At 38.6% G+C, this 21592-nt stretch overlaps 1 protein-coding gene across 1 annotated transcript in view; it reads left to right on the top strand.

The window, feature by feature from the left end:
* Positions 1 to 11183: 11183 nt before the first annotated feature.
* Positions 11184 to 21592, top strand: part of gga1 (golgi-associated, gamma adaptin ear containing, ARF binding protein 1) — a 45806-nt gene continuing 35397 nt past the window's right edge. Inside the window, exons 1-3 of the mRNA XM_067459410.1 lie at positions 11184 to 11323; positions 12955 to 13039; positions 21456 to 21531. Of these exons, the coding sequence (XP_067315511.1) occupies positions 11281 to 11323; positions 12955 to 13039; positions 21456 to 21531 (204 nt within the window). The 5' untranslated portion in view covers positions 11184 to 11280. The remainder of the gene's footprint in view (positions 11324 to 12954; positions 13040 to 21455; positions 21532 to 21592) is intronic.

Below are 21592 nucleotides of genomic sequence, written 5' to 3'. Positions count from 1 at the left end.
TTATTGTCTACCCTATTGGTGTTATCCTTTTCTTATTGCATGTACACTATAAAATGTCCTTGAGCACTGAAAAGGTACTATATAAATAATGAATTATTCTTATGAATAAACAAGAAAAATTAAGTTTGCTACTCCTGTCTTGTGAGCTTTATTACTTAATTCCTGACAGACATTGTTAGATATCGTAAGTCTGTATTTTGATCTTTTTTTTGATGACCAATTGACCAATTCCAAACCACATCAATCTTAACAACTTCTGTTGATTTTGTAATAATCATTTAAGTGATAAATAATTGTTAACAAGGGGCTGGAAGTGAAAATAATCCTTAGTAGATGTCCATAATTATTAGGTAAAATGGGCTAAAAATATAGACTCATACTGAAAAGTAAAAGAAAGAAAAAATTGCCCAAGAGAAGGATGGAATAGATTTTGCTAAATTAAGAAATTAAGGTGACCATTAGACAAAAAATGGTCATTGGGGTGCCACGGCAGGTTTACCATAAACAGGTTTGAGAGGAAAATATATTAACTGTAAATAACTTTAAGAATTAAGGTGAAAAATTAGGAGTGAAACCATCTGGAACACTTAAGTATCTGCTACCATTTAAGAATCACAAACTGAAGTGTTTAAAGGCAGACAAAAAGTGTGAGACTGATTATTGAGAGACCATGTATCACTGTTTGAAAAATGTATCTTCCAGAATCTGACAGTAAGTTTTGGAAGTGAATCTGTTGACCTTGAAAGGTCAATCCTGCTCATTGTTATATAGCAGCTCAGAGCATTATACTTCTTACCGCTATTGTTGTCGGACTTTAACTGGTGCTGGTATCTCGAGTAACTTTCAAATATCTGTCCATAAAAGGGTGTTTTTTTGTTTTGTTTTTTATCAGTCTTCATCTATTTCATGATGACACTAGCTAGTGATTATTCTTGTAGCTTGCAGCTTATTCATTTTTCTGGATTCTTTGCCCTATAAAGTCTTTGAGAAACTGACAGCTTAGCCTATACTTCTGAAAACTCCAGGTTTTTTGCAGTTCTGTAAAAGATTGCACTGGAGACTAAGAATTAGGTGAAAATTAAGTATGAAGCCACCAGAAAGTGCTTTAAAATCTGTTGCAGTTAACATTTCTTTCTTTTCTTCTTGACCTGTTTTTTTGACACTGCCAACCCAATGAGCATTTTTTTTGTCAAGTGGTTATGCCTTAATTTTACAATTACTTGCATCCAACTCATGATCATTTAATATATAGGCCTTTTTTTTTTTTTTTTTTTTTTACTTTTCACTGAGCTAAATCTCTTTTTTGGCCCATTTTACCTGCCTGAAAACCATGCTTAATAATTATCCACATGTGAATTTAAGGCATTTTCACTTCCAGCTCTTGTGCAGTTATAAATTATTATATACAAAATATATAGCAGTTATGATTGATGTGGTTTGGAATTGGTCAAATGTGTTTTGGGGGAAATATGATCCGAAGATTGACTTGCATGCATAATATGTATTGATGGAGTCGTGGGCCGACACCCTTGCCTCTTCATCATCTGCCTCTTATCCTTTTGAATGATTTTTAATAACCTCATAAATTAAATAATCAGTTATTACCATTTCAAAATAATTAATTATTGACAATCAATTAGAACTTCCAAGAGGTGAATCCTGCCTGTTGTTAGTAACCCCAGGACAGGAAGGGGTGGGAGTATTTGAGTCTCCCAATTGTGATTTCTTCCCTTTTATACAGTGTGATTTTTCCCATTGATAGAAGTACATTTTTGTCTTTATATTTCTTTATATTTCTTTATAGAATGAGGTAGATGATATTAGTCATACTTTTCTTTCTGGAGATTCGTTGTCATGTGGTGTTGATATTTTGTCCTGTTGATAAGCTCACAGGACACACCAACCTTGGAGGAGAGATGTCCCCTAGAGTCTTGTGTGTGTGTGTTGCATGTTCTGTGCAGGTCTTCCGACTGGATTAGCCCGCTTTTTTTTTACACCCTAGACCTCTCTGCGCCTTTCTAGGACTCCCCAGAAGTCAACACAACCCCAATCTTGGGATTGTCTGATGTATACATCCTGATTAACAACAACAACATCTCCTATCTATTCTTGCGTGACAAATTGTTTAGACTTACTGCCAATCAATAATATTCTACGTGTCCATAATGATTCCGTGCCCTTGAAACGGGTATAATTGGTGTAAATTTTTTGTGTAAGCTAGAGTCTGGCCTGCCACCGCCCCGAGAGACTCTGAAGCTGACTCTAACGATGAAACTGCAAACTATTCTTCAGTAAAATTCTCTTCGATATCGATATGGTAATATCCTGACTCCTGGTCTTCATTTCGCATATCTGGTCTCTGGGTCTTAAACTGTTAACTCCTAACAGTATACACATATATTTATATACATTCACATTTAATCATTTAGAAGATGCTTTTATCCAAATTGACTTACAAATGTGGAGAGCAATAGAATCAGTCAAGCCAACAATAGGACAAAATTGTTACGAACAGAGAGGACACGGAGACACAGAGTTTATTAACACAACCAGGATGAGAAGTGAGTGCTGGCAAGTAGAATCCAATGGGAGTGACACAAGGCTAATACAATACGTCTCTGTTGCAGGTGTTTGGGCCAAAGACCCCAAGGCCATGGTGGTCTATCTCTACCGGAGGTGCCGGTCGATTTGGACGAGTGGAGTGGAAGGTCTCAAGTAGGTTCGGATCTAGGATGTCATGTCTGGGTACCCATGATCGCTCTTCTGGGCCGTAACCCTCCCAGTCCACGACATATTGGAGCTAACCACCACGACGCCGGGAGTCTGGGGGTAACGCCAGGGTCTGTGGAAACAGAAACAGATGGGTGGTGAGGTTTTAACAAAGACACATGGAAAGTGGGGTGAATCCGGTTGATCTGCTGCAGGATGGTGAAGGGGCCAACAAATCTGGGACTCAACTTCTTGCACTGCAGACGCAGTCTAATGTCCCGGGTGTTTATGGTCTGTGAGTACCAGAAATGGATGCTTAGCGCCCTCTAATCAGTGCCTACACTCCTCCAAAGCCAGCTTGATGGCGAGGAGTTCATGGTTGCCAATGTCATAGTTGATTTTCGCCGGCTTCAGCTTGCGGGAGAAGAAGGCACATGGATGGAGGCGACTGGGATTCCCCTGCTGCTAAGACAGGACTGCTCCCACTCCTGTGGTGAAGGCATCCACCTCCACGATGAACGGGAGATCCGGATCGGGAAATGGGGGAAGTGTTGCTGTAAAGGGTAAAGGTAAAGGGGGAGGTGTTGCTGTAATTTATAATAATATCTTCAGTATTACTCAGAAAGTCTAGTTTCAAATATAATTTACATTTACATTTACATTTAATCATTTAGCAGACGCTTTTATCCAAAGCGACTTACAAAAAAGGGGAGAGTAATAGAAGCAACGAAACAGACAAGGCCAACAACCTGTAAGAGCTGTAAGAAATCTCAATTAATTAGCACAGTACACAATTTTTTTTTTTTTTTTTTTTAGACATCTACAACAAAAACTCACGTACGCAAAATGCCGAACACTGGATTTTGATAGCTATGATAACAACCCATTAGGACTAAGGCTGTTGCCCCAGCTGTTGTCGTTAATGCAGATTCAGTGGCCCAATGGGGGTTTTTTTGTATGGCATTCTAGCTAAACGCGCAGCAATAGCCATCTACAACAAAAACTCACGTACGCAAAATACAGAACACTGGATTTTGATAGTTATGATAACTATGTAACACACCCGCCTGAAGGCACAAATCCGGATGAGAGACGTAGATATGATCCCGGAGTGTGCGCTTTTTGGTCGTTGCTGTGGTGATCAGTAAGTGCTATTCTGTATTGGTCAAGTGCAATTGGAAAAGATGTGTCTTAAGATGTTTTTTTAAAAATGGCTACAGACTCGGCAGCACGAATTGAGATCGGCAGGTCATTCCACCAGGTGGGAACGGTCCAGGAAAATGTCCGTGAGAGCGATTTCATGCCTCTTTGGGATGGAACCACAGGGATATAATTCCTTTGAAGTTTTGGTGCTTTATGTAACATTGTGTAGTGTAAATGATAAATCCTGTTTGACATTTGTGTTGGCTACTGTATACAGGCCACTAGGGCACAATACAGACTTCATCAAAGAATTTGCTGGTTTTCTATGAGAGTTAGTTAGTACTAATCATACTTTAGATCTAATGTCACATGGAATAAATGTTGATACTGTTACAATTCTGCAGTAGAGCGATGACATCTCAGATAATTACCTAATATCATGTATACTTGATTTAACTAAGGCTGCAAAGCCATCCCCTCGCTTCAAATATGGCAGGACTATAACCGCTGCGACTAAAGATTGCTTTGTATATAAACTTCCTCATCAGTTCCATCTCCTCAGCATTACAGATAGCCAAGAGGAACTTGATGTTGCAACAGAAACTATTGACTCTCTCTTTACTAGCACTTTAGACATAGTTGCTCCCTGGCGCTTAAAGAAGATTAAAGCAAATAATCCAACAACACCGTGGTACAATGAGCACACTCGGGCCCTTAAAACAGCAGCCAGAAAAATGGAGTGCAGCTGGAAGAAAACAAAACAGGAGGTTTTTCACAATTTGTGAAAAGAGAGGATGATTGCATACAGAAAGGCCATAAAAACTGCTAGATCTGCTTATTTCGCAACTCTTTTAGAAGAAAACAAACACAACCCTAGGTATTTATTCGATACAGTGGCTAAATTAACAAAAAATAAAGCTTCAACTGCTGACATTTGTAAACAACACAGCAGTAATGACTTTATGAACTTCTTTAATAGTAAAGAATTAGGAATAAAATTATAACTATGTAGCCTACTACAGTTTCCCTTCAGACAGAGCATTGTAGTGTCACTGAGGAAAAATTACACTCATTCACTGCTATAGGAGGAGAAGAATTGGCTAAACTTGTTAAATCATCAAAATCAACAACATGTATGCTTGACCCTATACCAACTAGGCTATTTAAAATGATACTTCCAGAGGTCATAGATCCTCTGCTTAATATTATTAATTCATCCTTGACATTAGGATATGTACCGAAAACTTTTAAGTTGGCTATAATTAAACCGCAACTTGATCCTAAAGAATTAGTCAATTACAGGCCAATCTCAAATCTACCATTTTTATCAAAAATACTAGAAAAGGCTGTGTCCTCACAATTATTTTCCTTTTTAGAAAGAAATGGTATATGTGAAGATTTCCAGTCAGGATTTAGACCGTATCATAGTACTGAGACTGCTCTAATTAGAGTTACAAATGATTTACTCTTATCATCTAATCGTGGTTGTATCTCTCTATTAGTGTTACTCAATCTTAGCACTGCATTCGATACTATCGATCACAATATTATTTTGAATAGAATAAAAAATTATGTTGGCATTGGTGGAACTGCATTGGCATGGTTTAAATCGTACTTATCTGACTGCTATCAGTTTGTAGAAGTAAATAAAGAGATGTCACACCGATCACAGGTTCAGTATGGAGTACCGCAAGGCTCAGTGTTAGGACTGTTATTGTTAATTATTGGACAGAAAAGCTCCACAAGTAGTAACCGAGAATACTGTCTAACACTTGATGACTGCTCTATCAAGCCCTCATCGTCAGTCAGGAATCTGGGTGTGCTCTTTGATACCAATCTTCCATTTGAAAGCCACGTTTCTAGCATCTGTAAAACTGCATTCTACCATCTTAAAAATATATCTAATCTATGGCACATGCTTTCAATGCAAAATGCTGAACAGTTAGTACATGCGTTCATGAGCTCAAGGCTAGATTATTGTAATGCTCTACTGGGTGGTTGCCCTGCTTGCTGTCCAAAACGCAGCAGCTCGAGTTCTTACTAGAACCATGCAGGAAGTACGATCATATTAGCCCAGTTCTGTCAACACTGCACTGGCTCCCTATTAAACATCGCATACATTTTAAAATTTTGCTTATTACTTACAAAGCACTAAATGGTTAAGCTCCCCAGTACTTAAGCGAGCTCTTAACACATTATATTCCATCACGTCTATTGCAGTCTCAAAACTCTGGCCAGTTGATAATACCTAGAATATCTAAATCAACTGCAGGCGGTCAATCCTTTTCCTATTTAGCACCTAAACTCTGGAACAGTCTTCCTAGCATTGTTCGGGAGGCAGACACACTGTGTCATTTTAAATAAAGACTTAAATCGCATCTCTTTATTATGGCATACACATAGAATATTTTTTACTTTCATTATTCAAATCAATTGACTGATTGTTAGGCTGCATTAACTAGGTCAGCCGGAACCGGGAAAACGTCCCATAACACCTGATGTACTCGTTACATCATAAAAAGAGTGGCATCCACACCAATGTTAGTCTCTCTGTTTATCCCGTGGTTTACTGTAGTCGGCCGGATCCAGGCCGTGTCCGGATCGGATGGTGGACCTGCGTCTGGAAATGACCAGCTCATCCTGGAATGTCTGCTGAGTCTGTGTCAATTGGTGTCTCCTCTGAATTTGCCTCACCGGCAGGTCATCCTCAATAAACCTTCCGGCACAATAACTAGGATCTTTCAAGTATTCATATTCTTGTTTAATCGACGCCCCATCCTAAATTAACCCATCTCTTGCGTGATACCCAAAATTTTGAATATTCCTATTTTAATATGATTTATGACTTGCAGGGTTGGCAGAATAATAATTATACACTGTTTAATAATAGGCCAGAGGAGAACTGGCACCCCGACTGAGTCTGGTTTCTCCCAAGGTTTATTTTTCTCCATCATGCCCTGATGGAGTTTTGGTTCCTTGCCACTGTCGCCTTTGGCTTGGCTTGCTCAGTTGGGGACACTAAAATTATGATCCAAGTTATTCAACTAAATATACAAATTAAATGTATTAATTAGGTAATAATTACATTATTTAATTATATTATTTAATTAACATATTTAATTCTATAAACTATCCAAATCAAAGTAACCAAATAAAATTTTGTTGCAATATTGTCCTGTTTAACACAGGACAATATTGTTTAACATCTGGCATGACCAGATATTCATAAAGGCCGGTGGGCGTGACAAAGGCGGTCTTCCACTCGTCCCCCTCACATATCCGGATGAGGTTGTACACGCTGCGGAGGTCCAGCTTCATGAACACAGTGGCACCACGGAGATGTTCCAGGGCAAAGAGAACCTCAACATCTTCAGCTCTGCTACCTCTAACTCTTCTAACTCTTCCTCCTGTCTTTTCCTCAGTACAACTATCTCCAAACCATACAACATCACTGGTCTCACTACTGTTCTGTACACCTTTCCTTTCATTCTTGCTGGTACACTTTTATCACACAACAGACCTGACACTTTTCTCCACCCATTCCAACCTGCCTGCACATGCTTCTTCACCTCTTTTCCACACTCCCCATTGCTCTGGACTATTGACCTTAAGTATTTAAAATCCTGCACCTTCTTTACCTCTTCTCCCTGTAACCTCACTGTTCTACTTGGTTCCCTCTCATTCACACACATGTATTCTGTCTTGCTACGACTAACCTTCATTCCTCTTCTCTCCAAAGTAAACCTCCACCTCTCTAGACTTGCCACCTGGTCCCTGCTCTCAACTACAGATCACAATGTCATCTGCAAACATCATAGTCCATGGAGATTCCTGTCTGACCTCATCTGTCAGCCTGTCCATCACCACCGAAAACAAGAAGGAGCTCAGGGCCCATCCTTGATGCAGTCCCACCTTCATAATGAAGTCCTCTGTCTCACCTACGGCACACCTGACCACTGTCCTACTGCTCTCCTACATATACACCACTCTAACATACTTCTCTGCCACTCCAGACCTCCTCATACAATACCACAGCTCCTCTCTTGGCACTCTGTCATATGCTTTCTCTAAATCTACAAAGACACAATGCAGCTCTTTCTGACCCTCTCTGTACTTCTCCATTAACATTCTCAAAGAAAATAATGCATCTGTAGTGCACTTTCTTGGCATGAAACCATACTGTTGCTCACAAATGTCCACTTCTCCCCTTAGCCTGGCTTCCACTACTCTTTACCACAACTTAATTGTATGGCTCATCAGCTTAATACCTCTGTAGTTTCCACAACTCTGCACATCTCCCTTGCTCTTAAAAATCGGCACACCAAAACACTTCTCCTCCATTCCTCAGGCATCATCTCACTCTCTAAAACCGTGTTGAACAACCTAGTTAAAAACTCTACTGCCATTTCTCCTAAACATTTCCATACCTCCACTGGTATGTCATCAGGACCAACGGACTTTCCTCTCTTCATCTTCGTCAAAGCTCTCCTAACTTCACCCTTGCTAATATCCTGGTCAACAATATTTGCCTCTACAACACTTCTCTCCCTGTCATTTTCCTCATTCATCAGTTCCTCAAAGTACTCCTTCCATCTTTCCCGCACCCTCCTCTCACCTGTCAAAACATTTCCATCTCTATCTTTAATCACTCTAACCTGCTGCACATCCTTTACATCTCTATCACTCTGCCTCACCAAGCAATACACATCCCTCTCACCTTCCTTACTATGTAACATTGCCTACATGTCCTTATACTCTTTCTGTTTGGCCTTTGCCACCTCTATCTTAACCTCACGCTGCATCACCCTATATTCCTGTCTACTTTCCTCCGTCCTCTCACTGTCCTACCTTCCTCGGACATGCCTTCCTCCTCTAACACACTTTCCTCCTCTCCTTCTTTGACTAACAGTAGTCTAATTTCCACCAGTGCCCTGTAGGTCAATGGCACTGGTGGCGGTTGGTGTTAACCCGGGACCCAAACGATCCGGTATGGAAGTCATATTTGTGATTAGCATAATGAATTTGGCAAAAAAAATTACGTCGGATGCCCTTCCTGACACAACCCTCTCTATTTATCCGGGCTTGGGACCGGCACAAAAGGTACACTGGCGTGTGACCTCCTGTGGCTAGATTGACCTCCTGTGGCTAGATTTGACCTCATGTGGCTAGATTATCACTATCGCTATATATTGCTAGATATCACTATACACCGATCATAAAATTATGACAGATGAAGTGAATAACACTGATTATCTCTTCATCATAGCACCTGTTAGTGGGTGGGATATATTGTCCTCAGATTTGATGTGTTAGAAGCAGGAAAAATGGACAAGTGTAAGGATTTGAGCGAGTTTTTTACAAGGGCCAAATTGTGATGGATTGACGAGTGGGTCAGAGCTTTTCCAAAACTGCAGCTCTTCTTCAGTGTTCCTGGTCTGCAGTGGTCAGTATCTATCAAAAGTGGTCCAAGGAAGGAACAGTGGTGAACTGGCAACAGGGTCATGGGTGACCAAGCCTCATTGATGCACATGGGGACTGAAAGCTGGCCCGTGTGGTCTGATCAAATAGACAAAATACTGTAGTAGATCAAATTGCTCAAGAAGTTAAGGCTGGTTCTGATATGGGTGTCAGAATACACAGTGCACTGCTAAAACTACCTGGACGACGGAGCAATGGAAGAAGGTGGCCTGGTCTGATGAATCATGTTTTCTTTTACATCATGTGGCTGGGTGTATGTGTGTTGTTTACCTGTTTACCTATAGGAAAAGAAGGCAAGCCAGTGGAGGCAGTGTGATGCTTTGGGCAATGTTCTGCTAAAAGACCTTGGGTCCTGCCATCCATGTGGATGTTACTTCACATACCAGACCTTGTTGAAGACTATGTACACCTTTTCATGGAAATGGTATTCCCAAGTGGCTGTTGCCTAGTGCCTGTTTTAGCAGGATAATGTAGCCTGCCACAATGCAAAAATGGTTCAGGAATGGTTTGAGAAAACAACAAGTTTAAGGTGTTGACTTGGCCTCCAAATTGCCCAGATTTCAACCCAATCAAGCATCTGTGGGATGTGTTGAATAAACAAGTCCGATCCATTGAGGCCCCACCTCGCAACTTACAGGGTTTAAAGGATCTGCTGCTAACATCTTGGTTCCAGATACCACAGCACACCTTCAGTGGTCTAGTGGAGTCCATGACTCGACGGATCAGGACTGTTTTGGCAGCAAAAGGGGGGCCAACACAATATTAGGAAGGTGGTCATAATGTTATGATATAGAGTCGATGTCAATTTATTTGTATTTGTGTCAATCTAAATACTTAAATACTGTTATTTTATCCTGGCATGACAAACAATGTTGTATAGTCTTTCTAATACAGCTGCTGAGAGAGTGACAGTACATTTTCTTTAAAACAATAAAACTTCCCATTTGACCTTGCATGCCAAGCCAGTGTCAAAGGATACTGGCAATGTAATGTGCTCAGGATTCTCATTACCGTTCTTGCGCAAGGCGGTCTTGCAACCAGCCAACATGCTGCAAATTTTCCCTTGGGGTCTTACAGAGGGAATAATTATCTTCTGTGTTTTACTATTGAAAATTTGCTTGGAAGAGTGTGTCATCTGTGTATTTACTTCAAGCAATATGCAAAATTATTAACATTAAGGCTAAATATAAAAATTGGGATTGTAATGCAACAACATCAAAAGTGTCATTTGCACAATATTTAATGTAGTGTGGATCTTCATTGTAAAATTATTAGATACACTGTATTTAAAGGTTGATTGAACTATCTACCACATAAAATTGGGATTAAAAAATAATGTAAGTAAAACGTTTAAATAATTAAGTTTTAACTGCCAAACTAAGGCTAAGTACTCTGAACCACATTTTTAATTGTATATTACTGAGCATGCACAATGGAGAAGTTAGCTCTACCCATAACCCTGTCCACTTTGCAAACACATTTACCAAAACATTTACATTGTTACATTTTTATATGTACATTTTAGAAAATTTTAAGTTTTGTTGTTGTCATAAGCTAAAAATGTTGTTCCAACCCCACAATTATAGGCATATGATGAAAAGTAGCTTTAGAAACACAGTAACCCACATTCTCACATTTTGCTGTAAAACCACGACTCCACTAGGCTACTTGACCGTCAAGAACAGCATGTAGCCTACTACCAAAGGCACCAAAAGGCCACCATAAAAAGTTTAAACTTTAGCTACAGACAAAATCAGTTACACTATTCGTACACGTTAATATGTAGTTATATATAGTGTAGTTAAATGAACCATGTGAAATGAGTGTGGTTTCAAGGTCATGGCCACATTATCGTAATATATTTTTTAATGAAAAATGCAGAAGTACTTCTGTAGGTAGAGATGTCACGTGTTTCATCGCGAGAATTGGGTCTTGTGATCTCGGGTGAAGATGGCGGCTCCGCCTGACGAGCAGAGCTTAGAGTCCCGCATCAGTAAGTCAAACACATTTAAACTACAGATTTATTACATTCTAACGTGACATTGCGAATATCAAGGACATGTATTAGCATAGGTTAACGTTAATGCCTTGGCGCAGGCGCTTTGTTGAGCGCAGATGCGGAGTGTCATGTTATTGTTGGTAGTTGAGTTATTACGTTAGCTTGCTAACGACGATATAGTTAAGTTTCTGACACACTTTTGTTTTCAGTGTGTTTTGTGTGTATCTTTCCTGTTGTGGGAGTGTGTGTTCTGTGATGGACAGGTAAAGAAGAGTTGTACAATTTCTAGCTATCCGTGAGTCAAAAAAGGGAGGAGTCTTTAAGAAAGCAGACACATATGATCTAATAATTTTAAAATAATGTTAAATGAAGACATTCAATAACATAATATATAATATTTACTATATGTAAAGTCCCCTTTTATACCATCTTTCCGTTCTGCCACCCAACATGTCAGTCAAGAAAAGATGATTCATTTGCCGTTTCCTTAAAGGGGCCATATCCGACCCACACTTCTGTCAGTTTTGTTATGTAGCCCACTTGTGATGCTAGTGAAGATTACTTTCTCCAAATAAATAAAAATACACAACGACATTTTTATACCCTCCAACCCATTTGAATTACGGTATTGTCATGGACCAAAAACCCATAACATTACTGATTACATGTGCACTCAGTACTTATTATTTATTTTATTTATAATCTTAATAATAATTTTAATAGCATCAAATTAAAATTTAGTTCTATATATTGTCTTTAATTATGTCACTAGTTTTATTGTGAGTGATTTATCCATGCACATAATCTTTTTTCGTTTATTCTTTCTTTTTTTATATTTAATTTTATTGACCTTGTCTTTATTAAAAATGCTATAACTTGCTCTTCTTGTGCTTTGCTTTGTTCCTGCTTTGTCTTCACTTCTCTCTGCTGACATTTACACGGTCAAACTGCAGTTTAGCCAATCACATTTAGAGCTGCCTCCATTCTGGTATACAATGGCCACTTTTCACAATCCAATCAACAACCGATGGATAAAATCAAGCCTTGCTTTTTTTCTTTTTTGTTATGCCACCTCACTCAGAAATATACTGAAGTTAAGTCATTTGTAACTTTAAGTTAAGGTTTTTTTTTTTTGTTCTTGTATCTTTTTAAACAGGTCAGCTCATTGTACATAATTTATATAGGAATTAATTTAGTAATTGTGAGTGTTAATATGCTCATGGTTCTGACATCATAACCATGAAGAATCCTAAACTAGTGTGGTTTTGGGTTATTGGAGAGTGACATTTGACTTTGATGGTAATTACATTTTTGATTGTATGTAAATAATGGGTTACTTTTCAAATGAGCAAGGAACATATTTTTATGTGATATAAAAATGCTTTTTTGGTCAGCTTCTTGGTTTCATATATATATATATATATATATATATATATATATATATATATATATATATATAATTTTTTTTTTTTTTTTTTTTTTTTTTATTAAAATTTTTAAAATCTTATCAGGTATTGTTTTTTTTTATACTTAGACATGATTTCTTATTGTCTGCTTTTATATCTTAACTGTTGATATACACTTTCTGACTTTTTTTTTTTGCTTAACTGTTCTGTTACCTTTAGACAAAGCGACCAACCCTTTAAATCGAGAAACTGACTGGGAGAGTATTCAACTGTTCTGTGACCAGCTCAGCAATGAACCTGAAGGGTGCGTCAACAATTCAATAATTTTTAAACTTAAATGTATTTATTAAAATATGCACAGTGAGAAATCTTTCTCACAGAATTTGTTTTTGCATTTTACTGTAAAGATTTAAATCGTTTTTAAATGTAAACGTGTATGTGGCATTTATGAATGTGTATGTTATTGTATTGTTTTTATTGTATTATATATATTGTTGTTCATAAACACAATGTCCACCATCAGGGGTTGTTGATGTCTCACTGCCTGGCCTGTAAAATGCCATGCTAGATGATCCCATAATTTACTCACCCCTCAAGCCATGAAATCTTTCAGACTAATACAATCAGAGTAAAAAAAAATGGCCTGGCTAATCCAAGCATTTTAATGGCTGTGAATTATGTTAAATAAGGATATTTTTCCGTAAAACCCCCCCCAACGATTTGCTTCAGAAGGCCTTTATTAAAGGGTTAGTTCACCCAAAAATGAAATTGATGTCATTAATGACTCACCCTAATGTCGTTCCACACCCGTAAGACCTTCTTTCATCATCGGAACACAGTTATATTTTAGTCCCAAAGCATATGCAGTCAATGCCCACTTCACTGTCCATGTCCAGAAAGTTAATAAAAACATCATCAAAGTAGTCCATATGTGACATCAGTTGGTTGATTAGAGTCTCTTGAAGCATCGAAAATACATTTTGGTCTAAAAATATCAAAAACTACGATTTTATTCAGCATTGTCTTCTCCTCCATGTGCCTCCAAAAAGAATCAAACGATTAATGAATCAGTGAATCGTTCAATGATTCGGGTCACCAATGTCACGTGATTTCAGCAGTTCTGAAGCGCCAAACTGCTGAAATCACGTGACATTAGGCTTTTTTGAGATGCGCCTTGCCTCGCCTGAAATAAAGGCGAGACTAGGCGGCTGCAGTGAGGGGAGGAGTGAAAAAAGCGCAGGCAAGCCGGACAATTCTCTCTTCTCGTAGTGGATCAGACACCTGCGGGATAAGTTGCGGATATCGCGGGATTCACACTCGTGCGCTCTGTTGCTGATAAACTGAATGTAATTTAAGTTCTGTTGCTTTTCTATGCTTTTAAATAAATATAAACAAGACACCCAAAGTGTTTGTTATTTATTTCCTTTCGAAAGGCCTGTTTATCAAGCATTTTTACTTTAATTTCACACGTTTTTATATATTTTATTAATATGACAACAATCACATAACCCACAGAAAGATTGCACTGTCCGAGAGTTTGAGAATATGCACACATAATTTATACACATAAAAACTTGATATCAGAGTTTTAAAATCAAATATTTTAAAAAACAACCTTACATCACAGTTGTTTAAACCAATAAGCATTAAGCTGTGTCGTCAGCAAGTCGTTTCCCATCGTGCTTTTGGCCAGCGCAGTCGGTGGAGAGCAACTGCGCTCGACTGCAGAATCCGACACATCCGCCTTTCGCTCGCTCGCGAAAGATTTTTGACATACGTCAGCATGACATCAGAGCAAGGCGGACCGCCCTCGGACACATTTCTAACCGGCATGCATCTCGCGCTGATCACCAGTGATCGGTTCTGCGCAGATTTTGCTCATCTCAAACAAGCCTATTGGCGACCCGAATCATGTGAGAGTCATTAATGACATCAATTTCATTTTTGGGTGAACTAACCCTTTAACCCCCCAGAGCAGTGTAGATCACTTTTATAATGGATGGAAACTCCTTTTTTGGGGCCTTCAAATTGGACTGCCATAGTAATAATAATAATAATAATAATATACATTTTACTTATAAAGCACTTTAGATTTAAAAAAAAATCTCAGTGCTACAGAGGGATAAAAATAAAATAAAGCAGCTAGAGCAATTAAGAATCAAGTTAAAATCAACATAACATATAAAGCTTGGAAGAGCCAGGATATTTTTTTATATAACTCTGATTGTATTCGTCTGGAAGAAGAAAGTCATATGCTTGAGGGTGAATAAATCTTGGGGTAATTTGATATTTTTAATTTTTGGGTGAACTATCCCTTTAAGCAGTAGCTCAAAAGAGTGCTGCAGGGATGATGCCAAAACAGGCAAGACTAATTTGCTACTGGTTCTCTCAGTATTTCCCTATGGGGGTTTTCATTGTATGAGTAAAATAAGGCCTGTGAAACATAACTTGGCAATACTTGAATGTTTTCTACTACAACATAAAATGCACACATTACACCTCAAACATTCTTATCTAGTTTCTTTTCAGAAACGTGTGTTTTTTTGTTTGTTGTTTTGTGTGTATTTTTTCCAAATACAAATAACAGCTTCACAATTTGTGTTTTCGATATGTGTACAGCACTGGATATTACTAGCCACTTAGCATTTTCTCTGGCCATAGTTTTGATTTTGTATGTATTGCATTTAATTAGGGGTTCTAACGAGAACGAAACAACATTTTAACACTATTTTAAAGAATTTTTTAAAGAAACACTTGAGATTTAAAAAAATAAATTCTTTTTTCCCAACTCTCCTATAGTTAAAAGTAGGATAGGTAGGAATTGGTTAAAAAACTTTTTTGCCAAATTTGTTTAAACTTTCTTTATATATCAATACATGATTAAAATGTAAGTACTCTGAAAAAGAAAGAATAAAAAATGAGTGTCTGTAGACCTCTCATGACGTTTTAAAGACAGCTCATTATTTCCATTCACTCCACCTTCTCCCTTCTGGGCTCTTTCCAAAGCCACGCCCCCAAAATACATGAACGCGCCTCACCGACCAATCAGCTGGAAGACACATTATTTACCTCAGGTGCGCATTGTGCATAGTGATATCATGTCAGAATCACATGTTATAAAAACTTTATAAGTATGAATATAAACAAATAAGATGTCTTTTAGTACTCACTATCAAGCTGGAATACCGGTACTGGTAAAGTTTAATATATTTTTGTTTGATTTGGTAACGAGCTAGTTATATTTATAAGGCAAAGAAAACGGGTAGCACGGTGTACTAGCCTTTACACATGCATTTTGTTATCTAAAGTTAAATTTTGCGAAATTCAACACAACAGCGATCCACTTGAGCTAAACATATTGAGTATTTATCTTCTCTACTAATGGCTAAGTGTATAATATTGTAACTTTATGCTAAGTAATGTTATGTTAGCTATATTAGGCAGCTTCATGTGCTCTTGATACATGCTTCATGAAAACATAAACCAATTTTTTTTAAATCAAAATGAAAGATTACCTGTCCAGCAGAAATACAGCCAGCAATAAGTCGTTTTTCAGGTCCCTCAGTTCTTACCATCGTTGAAAAGCCACGCAGATATTTACTCGCTTGATTTCTTTGTTTATCCAAAAAAAGGCATTGTCTTTTCTCGTACTGTCTTCCTTTTTTGCATTGTTTGCCTTCGCTCACTGTAAAACCCTGCACTGTGAATTTTGAATGCTCTTTCTCTGCCATTATTTTGCCTAGGTTTCTTGCCTCTTGCATGTGGGCAGATCCTGTAGAGCGGTGGTCGCCATGGTAGCGAGAGAGAGTGGCAGTCGCCCAAGCCAATCATTTGTTTCGTCCCGAACGAAAATAATGAGCGGTGTTTATTGCAGATTAAAAAGTCTAGAGTCACACGATTTTTATACTCTCCTTTTCAGAGTACTTACATTTTAATTATGTATTGACATATAAAGAAAGTTTAAACAAATTTGGACAAAAGTGTTTTAGATCAGTTCTACCTATCCCACCTTTAAAACTGCTCTCCATAACTTTTTTTTGGGTTAAAAATGATCCAAAATCATTTTTTGAGCAAGTACATAACCAGCCAGGGTTCAAAACTATCTGCTTACCGTAGCTCGATTTACAAAGATATGCAAATGCAATGCAATGGGAAAACAAGTATTAAAAAAAAGGGCTTTTTAAAGGTGGCGTGAACCGTGTTTTAAAGGTTTTTTTCTGCTGGACAGATAAGACATTTCAGTGGTTGAATTAGGCTACGTAACAGTAGCAGACTTGTTCGCTTAATTCATACAGTGACAGAGTTTTCTTTGTTGTGCCTTTCTCAGTTTGCTGTGTGCATTATGGTAAACATCAATTATTTTTGAAACCTGAGCAGTGCACCACTCCACATTAATTTGTTGGTATTTGTTGGTTCAAATAGTAGAGTCTGTGATTTCCAATTGACAGTATTCACCCTGGCACGGTGACTGACAGCTGGATATTCTCCTCAAAACATTGGATTACTCCGCGCTGTGCTGAGGCACAACCAGTGCACAACTCATGTAAAGTTGATAATTCTGTGATAACTGCAATTACAGTTTTCGAATATAGATGGCGACAAAGAGATTGTGATTACAGGTGCTGTGCGTAATATCATTGCGCCTGCTGCACCCATAGTTCAGCAGCTAAGTTCCTTAAAGGGGTACTTCAGCGCTGAAAAGATGAATCTGTATCTAAACTGGGTCATTAATGTAGTAGAAATGTGAAATTGTTTTTGAATTTGGTGCCTTCTAGACTGAGAAAAGACAGAAAATGTATTTTTGTTTAATGGGGACAAGACTACAATTCCCAGAATGCTTCGCTGCCATGTGAGGCCACTCCTAAAGCCACCGCTACTGGATTACAGTGACTGAGTTAGAGAACAGACACTACAATTAAAGCAGCACTGGGTAACTTTTGCTCTCGGGGTCCCCCTACAGTTGGGAAAAAATAATGTCCTCAATTACTGTCATCCTACAACATGGGATGCCATCGCGCGTGCATTTGTTGACATGACAACCCTGATAGCCCTTAACTAGTGATGTGTAGGGGTGTAAGAAAATATCGATACACGTGAATACCGCGATATTATGTTTGGCGATACTGTATCGATTCTCAAAAACGCTGTATCGATATTTATATATTTATTTATTTACATCCAAGATTCGTGGCTTTGTGTTCGGTTTAAACCACAGACTGTGTAACACCCAACCGCTAGATGGCAGTGTTATCTCAGAACGTATAACTGACGCGGAGCCGGAGAAGCGCAGAGTAAAAGTGCGTGCATCACTAGTGTTTACATTAGCAAACCCAGCTCTCAAGACGATAGAATTATTCCACTCTTGCAGTATACAGAGCTGAAGTGTGGACTCATGTTGGCTTCAGCTAAAAAGAAGCCACTAAGGAAATCGACAAGAATCATTTTGTTTGCAAAATAGGTCAAGTTATAATCTAATACTCGGGAAACACATTGAAACAGAGAGCTCACTTAACATCCTGAGCAGACGTCACCCGCGCTGCTGAGAAGCATTTCGATAGAATGTACTGCACGCTTTCCTCTCAGTAACAAAATAAACACACTCCAAAACTGACAGCGGTGGCAGGAGAACGAAAGATAATAGCGATGTGGATATGGATGCACCAGTTCTGCAGTTCAGTAACGTTACTTGAAATAGCACTTTATACAATAGACTGCTTATTGAAAACAGCTTTAGGGTCCGATCACACAGAACGCGTTTTTCAGGTTCGAAAATGCGAGGTGCACTGCACTTTTTTGGTCTGCGTTTTCTCATTCAAAAATGAGCAGTGCGCTTTAATGTTTCTAGGCAACCCCCGAATCACCTGTACAAATCAATCAATGTCAAATCAATGTAACGGTCAACACAACGGAAGGCCTGCCGCTTCATTAATTCGATTGGACAACAGAAAAATTTCCGCTCCGAGTTGACTTTTTTTCAACTTCATGCGCTCGGAGCGCTCCTTCAAAAACGCGAGGCGCCCAGGGCGCATAAGCAGCGCGCATAACGCTCTCTGCCAAACGAAATTCATTCAAAAAAGGCACCTCTCGCTGCAAAAACGCGTTCTGTGTGATCGGGGCTACTGTGTTAAATATAAAACAAACAGTCATTCAGTCATTAAATGGACTGCACTTTCTGTTGTTAAATAGCCACTGCTATACTGTGAACCTTTAAAACATTTACACAAAGAATCCTGCAGTAACTTTACATTTCCCTCAACTTAGATTGCACTTTGCATATGATTAGTGATATAAATTATACTGTATTAATTAAATAAAATACTTTGTCTCGTGTTTTAGGCTTATGGTTGTGTTCTTTATTCTTTTAAAGAGCATATTGCAGGTTAGAGACTCCAGTGAGTCAGTGTATAGAAAAATAATGTATTTCTTTAAAATATACTTGTAAATACGCTAATAAGGCTTTTTGAGTCGTTTTTGTGAGAGAATTTTACTTCCGCATCTAAAAATGCGCAAACCGGAAGTGACATAACGAGAGGGAGTGCCGTGACTTTCAACCATAGGAAAACAATGAATCGCAATGGCAGTTCGGACGCTGAGGAAATTATAAATGTTTATTAATACTCATATGGCAGACCACAGCCATGCAATTATGACACACAATAAGGGACAGGCCAGGATTAGACAGAACAACGATTAGAGGAGATGATTTGAATTGTTGTGTGAGGAGAAACGGTGGAAAACAGAGCAGGTGAGAGAGTCGGCTCATAACATTATACGCTAACACTGTGCTCAGATTACAATACTTCGCAGATAATTATGTATCAGGCAATCGCAAAGCTGCTATTGGTCATCTAGGAGTACTGATACCAATAACAGAAACTAATAATAAGTTCAGACCATCTGGCTTAAGTCACACTCGCTGTCCACATTAGACGTAAAAGCCGGGCGCGGGGCGTAACGTTACCCGGTGCTGTTTTTGCTGACATATGAGCTCGCAGCCGATGTTTTTCCCTCACGTGGACATTGTGGATGCTCATATGGTCGTGGCTCGCAGCATGTGAGGAAAAACACGACGAGCCGAGCACGTTTCTCGCACCTCCCTCTCTCACGATATTTTATAAACATACAAAATCAAAAAAATCGGGAGTCGGCTTGATTTTCACCAGCATGGCTGTCCCCTATTGCAATGTTAAACTTCATCATATCGCTGATAATCCGCGGTGTAAAGTGAACACACACACACCACCGCGTGTCAAAGCAGATGCAGAAGTGAAGTACCGTCTCTTCACCTGCACAAAACGCCACAATGCAGCTTTTCTAACTTTTTTTTAGGAAACCTGTGGACTTAATGTCCTGAGAGGCTGGACACAATAATTTTCCATGACAATGATAAAATAATACACCGAAAATACACTGATTACTACAGAATACCAGCCTATTCTGCACTGAGCCAATGCAGAGCTCGGCAGACGACTCCCTCTCGTGACGTAATATGACGCGATGTTGAAAAAAACAGCGGTTTTACAAACAGCCAACGAAACGGCCACTTTATCTGCTAAATTTGTGCTCTTATGTCTTTTAAAAACATTTTAAATCCTGCATTACCTTTTCATATGGCATTTTCATACAAGGTTATATGTTTATCTAAAAAAAATGTAACCTGCAATATGCTCTTTATATTATAAAAAACAATATATTGCCTCTCTTACAATATCGCAATATATTGCAATATATCGTACCGTAACCCATGTATCGTGATACGTATTGTATCGCCAGAGTCTTGGCAATACACAGCCCTAGTGATGTGCGGGTCGTCTCATAACCCGCGGACCCTGTATGTCTATTTAATGGTCACGGGTGCAGGGCGGGTTGTAAAAATATATACAGTGGTGCGGGGCGGGCCAAATAATTTCATAAAAGCGGCCCCGCGGGTTGGTGCAGCACTAACAGTTACCCTGAAAACAGCAGAAGGAGTTCACATGCAGGTGTTCTTTTGGCGTCGCGTGTGAAATGTCTTCATCCCAGGCACAGTCAGTGGCAAATGTTTCAGCATGTCATATGAATATAATTTCATGGGTTTTCAAGGGGAGCACAATCATTTGATTATACTTCAGGGTTTTTACTGGTACAAAGCCATATGCTAATCGCTGAAGTAACCTTTTAATTATTATGCAGGAATGAGAGTGTAGTTCCTAGCCATATCGGTCTAGAAAATGGCAACAAGTGTAACTACAGAAGAGTCGAGTTTTAAATATATATTATGCTTATATTTAAACAAGTCATAAAATGAGAGTAGAAGAAGGACCATTTGTGATTATTGAATGTGATTGTTTTTGTCATTGTGGCTGTCATGCTCATTTAACGGTCCCAAATGTAGAAACACACAGTGTAAAGTTACACCTACCCTTATTTTGGAAAGCTTCACATGACAGGATAACCTAGAGAAAGCCAAGTAGTCTTGTCACCCCTCTGCCATTTTGTATTAGTGTATTAGTGTCAGACCTTTGACAGAAGAGAGTGAGATTAAATCAAATGTGGAACACCTCAGTCTCTTAAAGCTACTGATAAAAACCACATATGCTCAAACTTAATTAGGATTTTTAAAATAAAATCTATTACAATCATATATCTATATATGGCATTTGTTTGTAATTATTCAATATGTAAATGTTCAAGGTTCCTGTTTTGCAGATTGTTCTTTTTATTGTGAAATGTGTGTGTAGTCCACAGTTGGCCACCAGGCTTCTTGCTCACAAGATTCAATCACCTCAGGAGTGGGAGGCCATGCAGGCACTCATGGTAAGATTGGCATTCAGGGTGTGACTGAATATGTGGAAACCCTATTGTATTTGTACTTGAG

This window comes from Pseudorasbora parva, chromosome 12 (genome assembly GCF_024679245.1).
Source record: "Pseudorasbora parva isolate DD20220531a chromosome 12, ASM2467924v1, whole genome shotgun sequence".
In the NCBI taxonomy this organism is placed as follows: Eukaryota; Metazoa; Chordata; class Actinopteri; order Cypriniformes; family Gobionidae; genus Pseudorasbora; species Pseudorasbora parva.
Note: the sequence above shows the minus strand (reverse complement) of the source record. Positions and strands in the feature narration are given on the sequence as shown.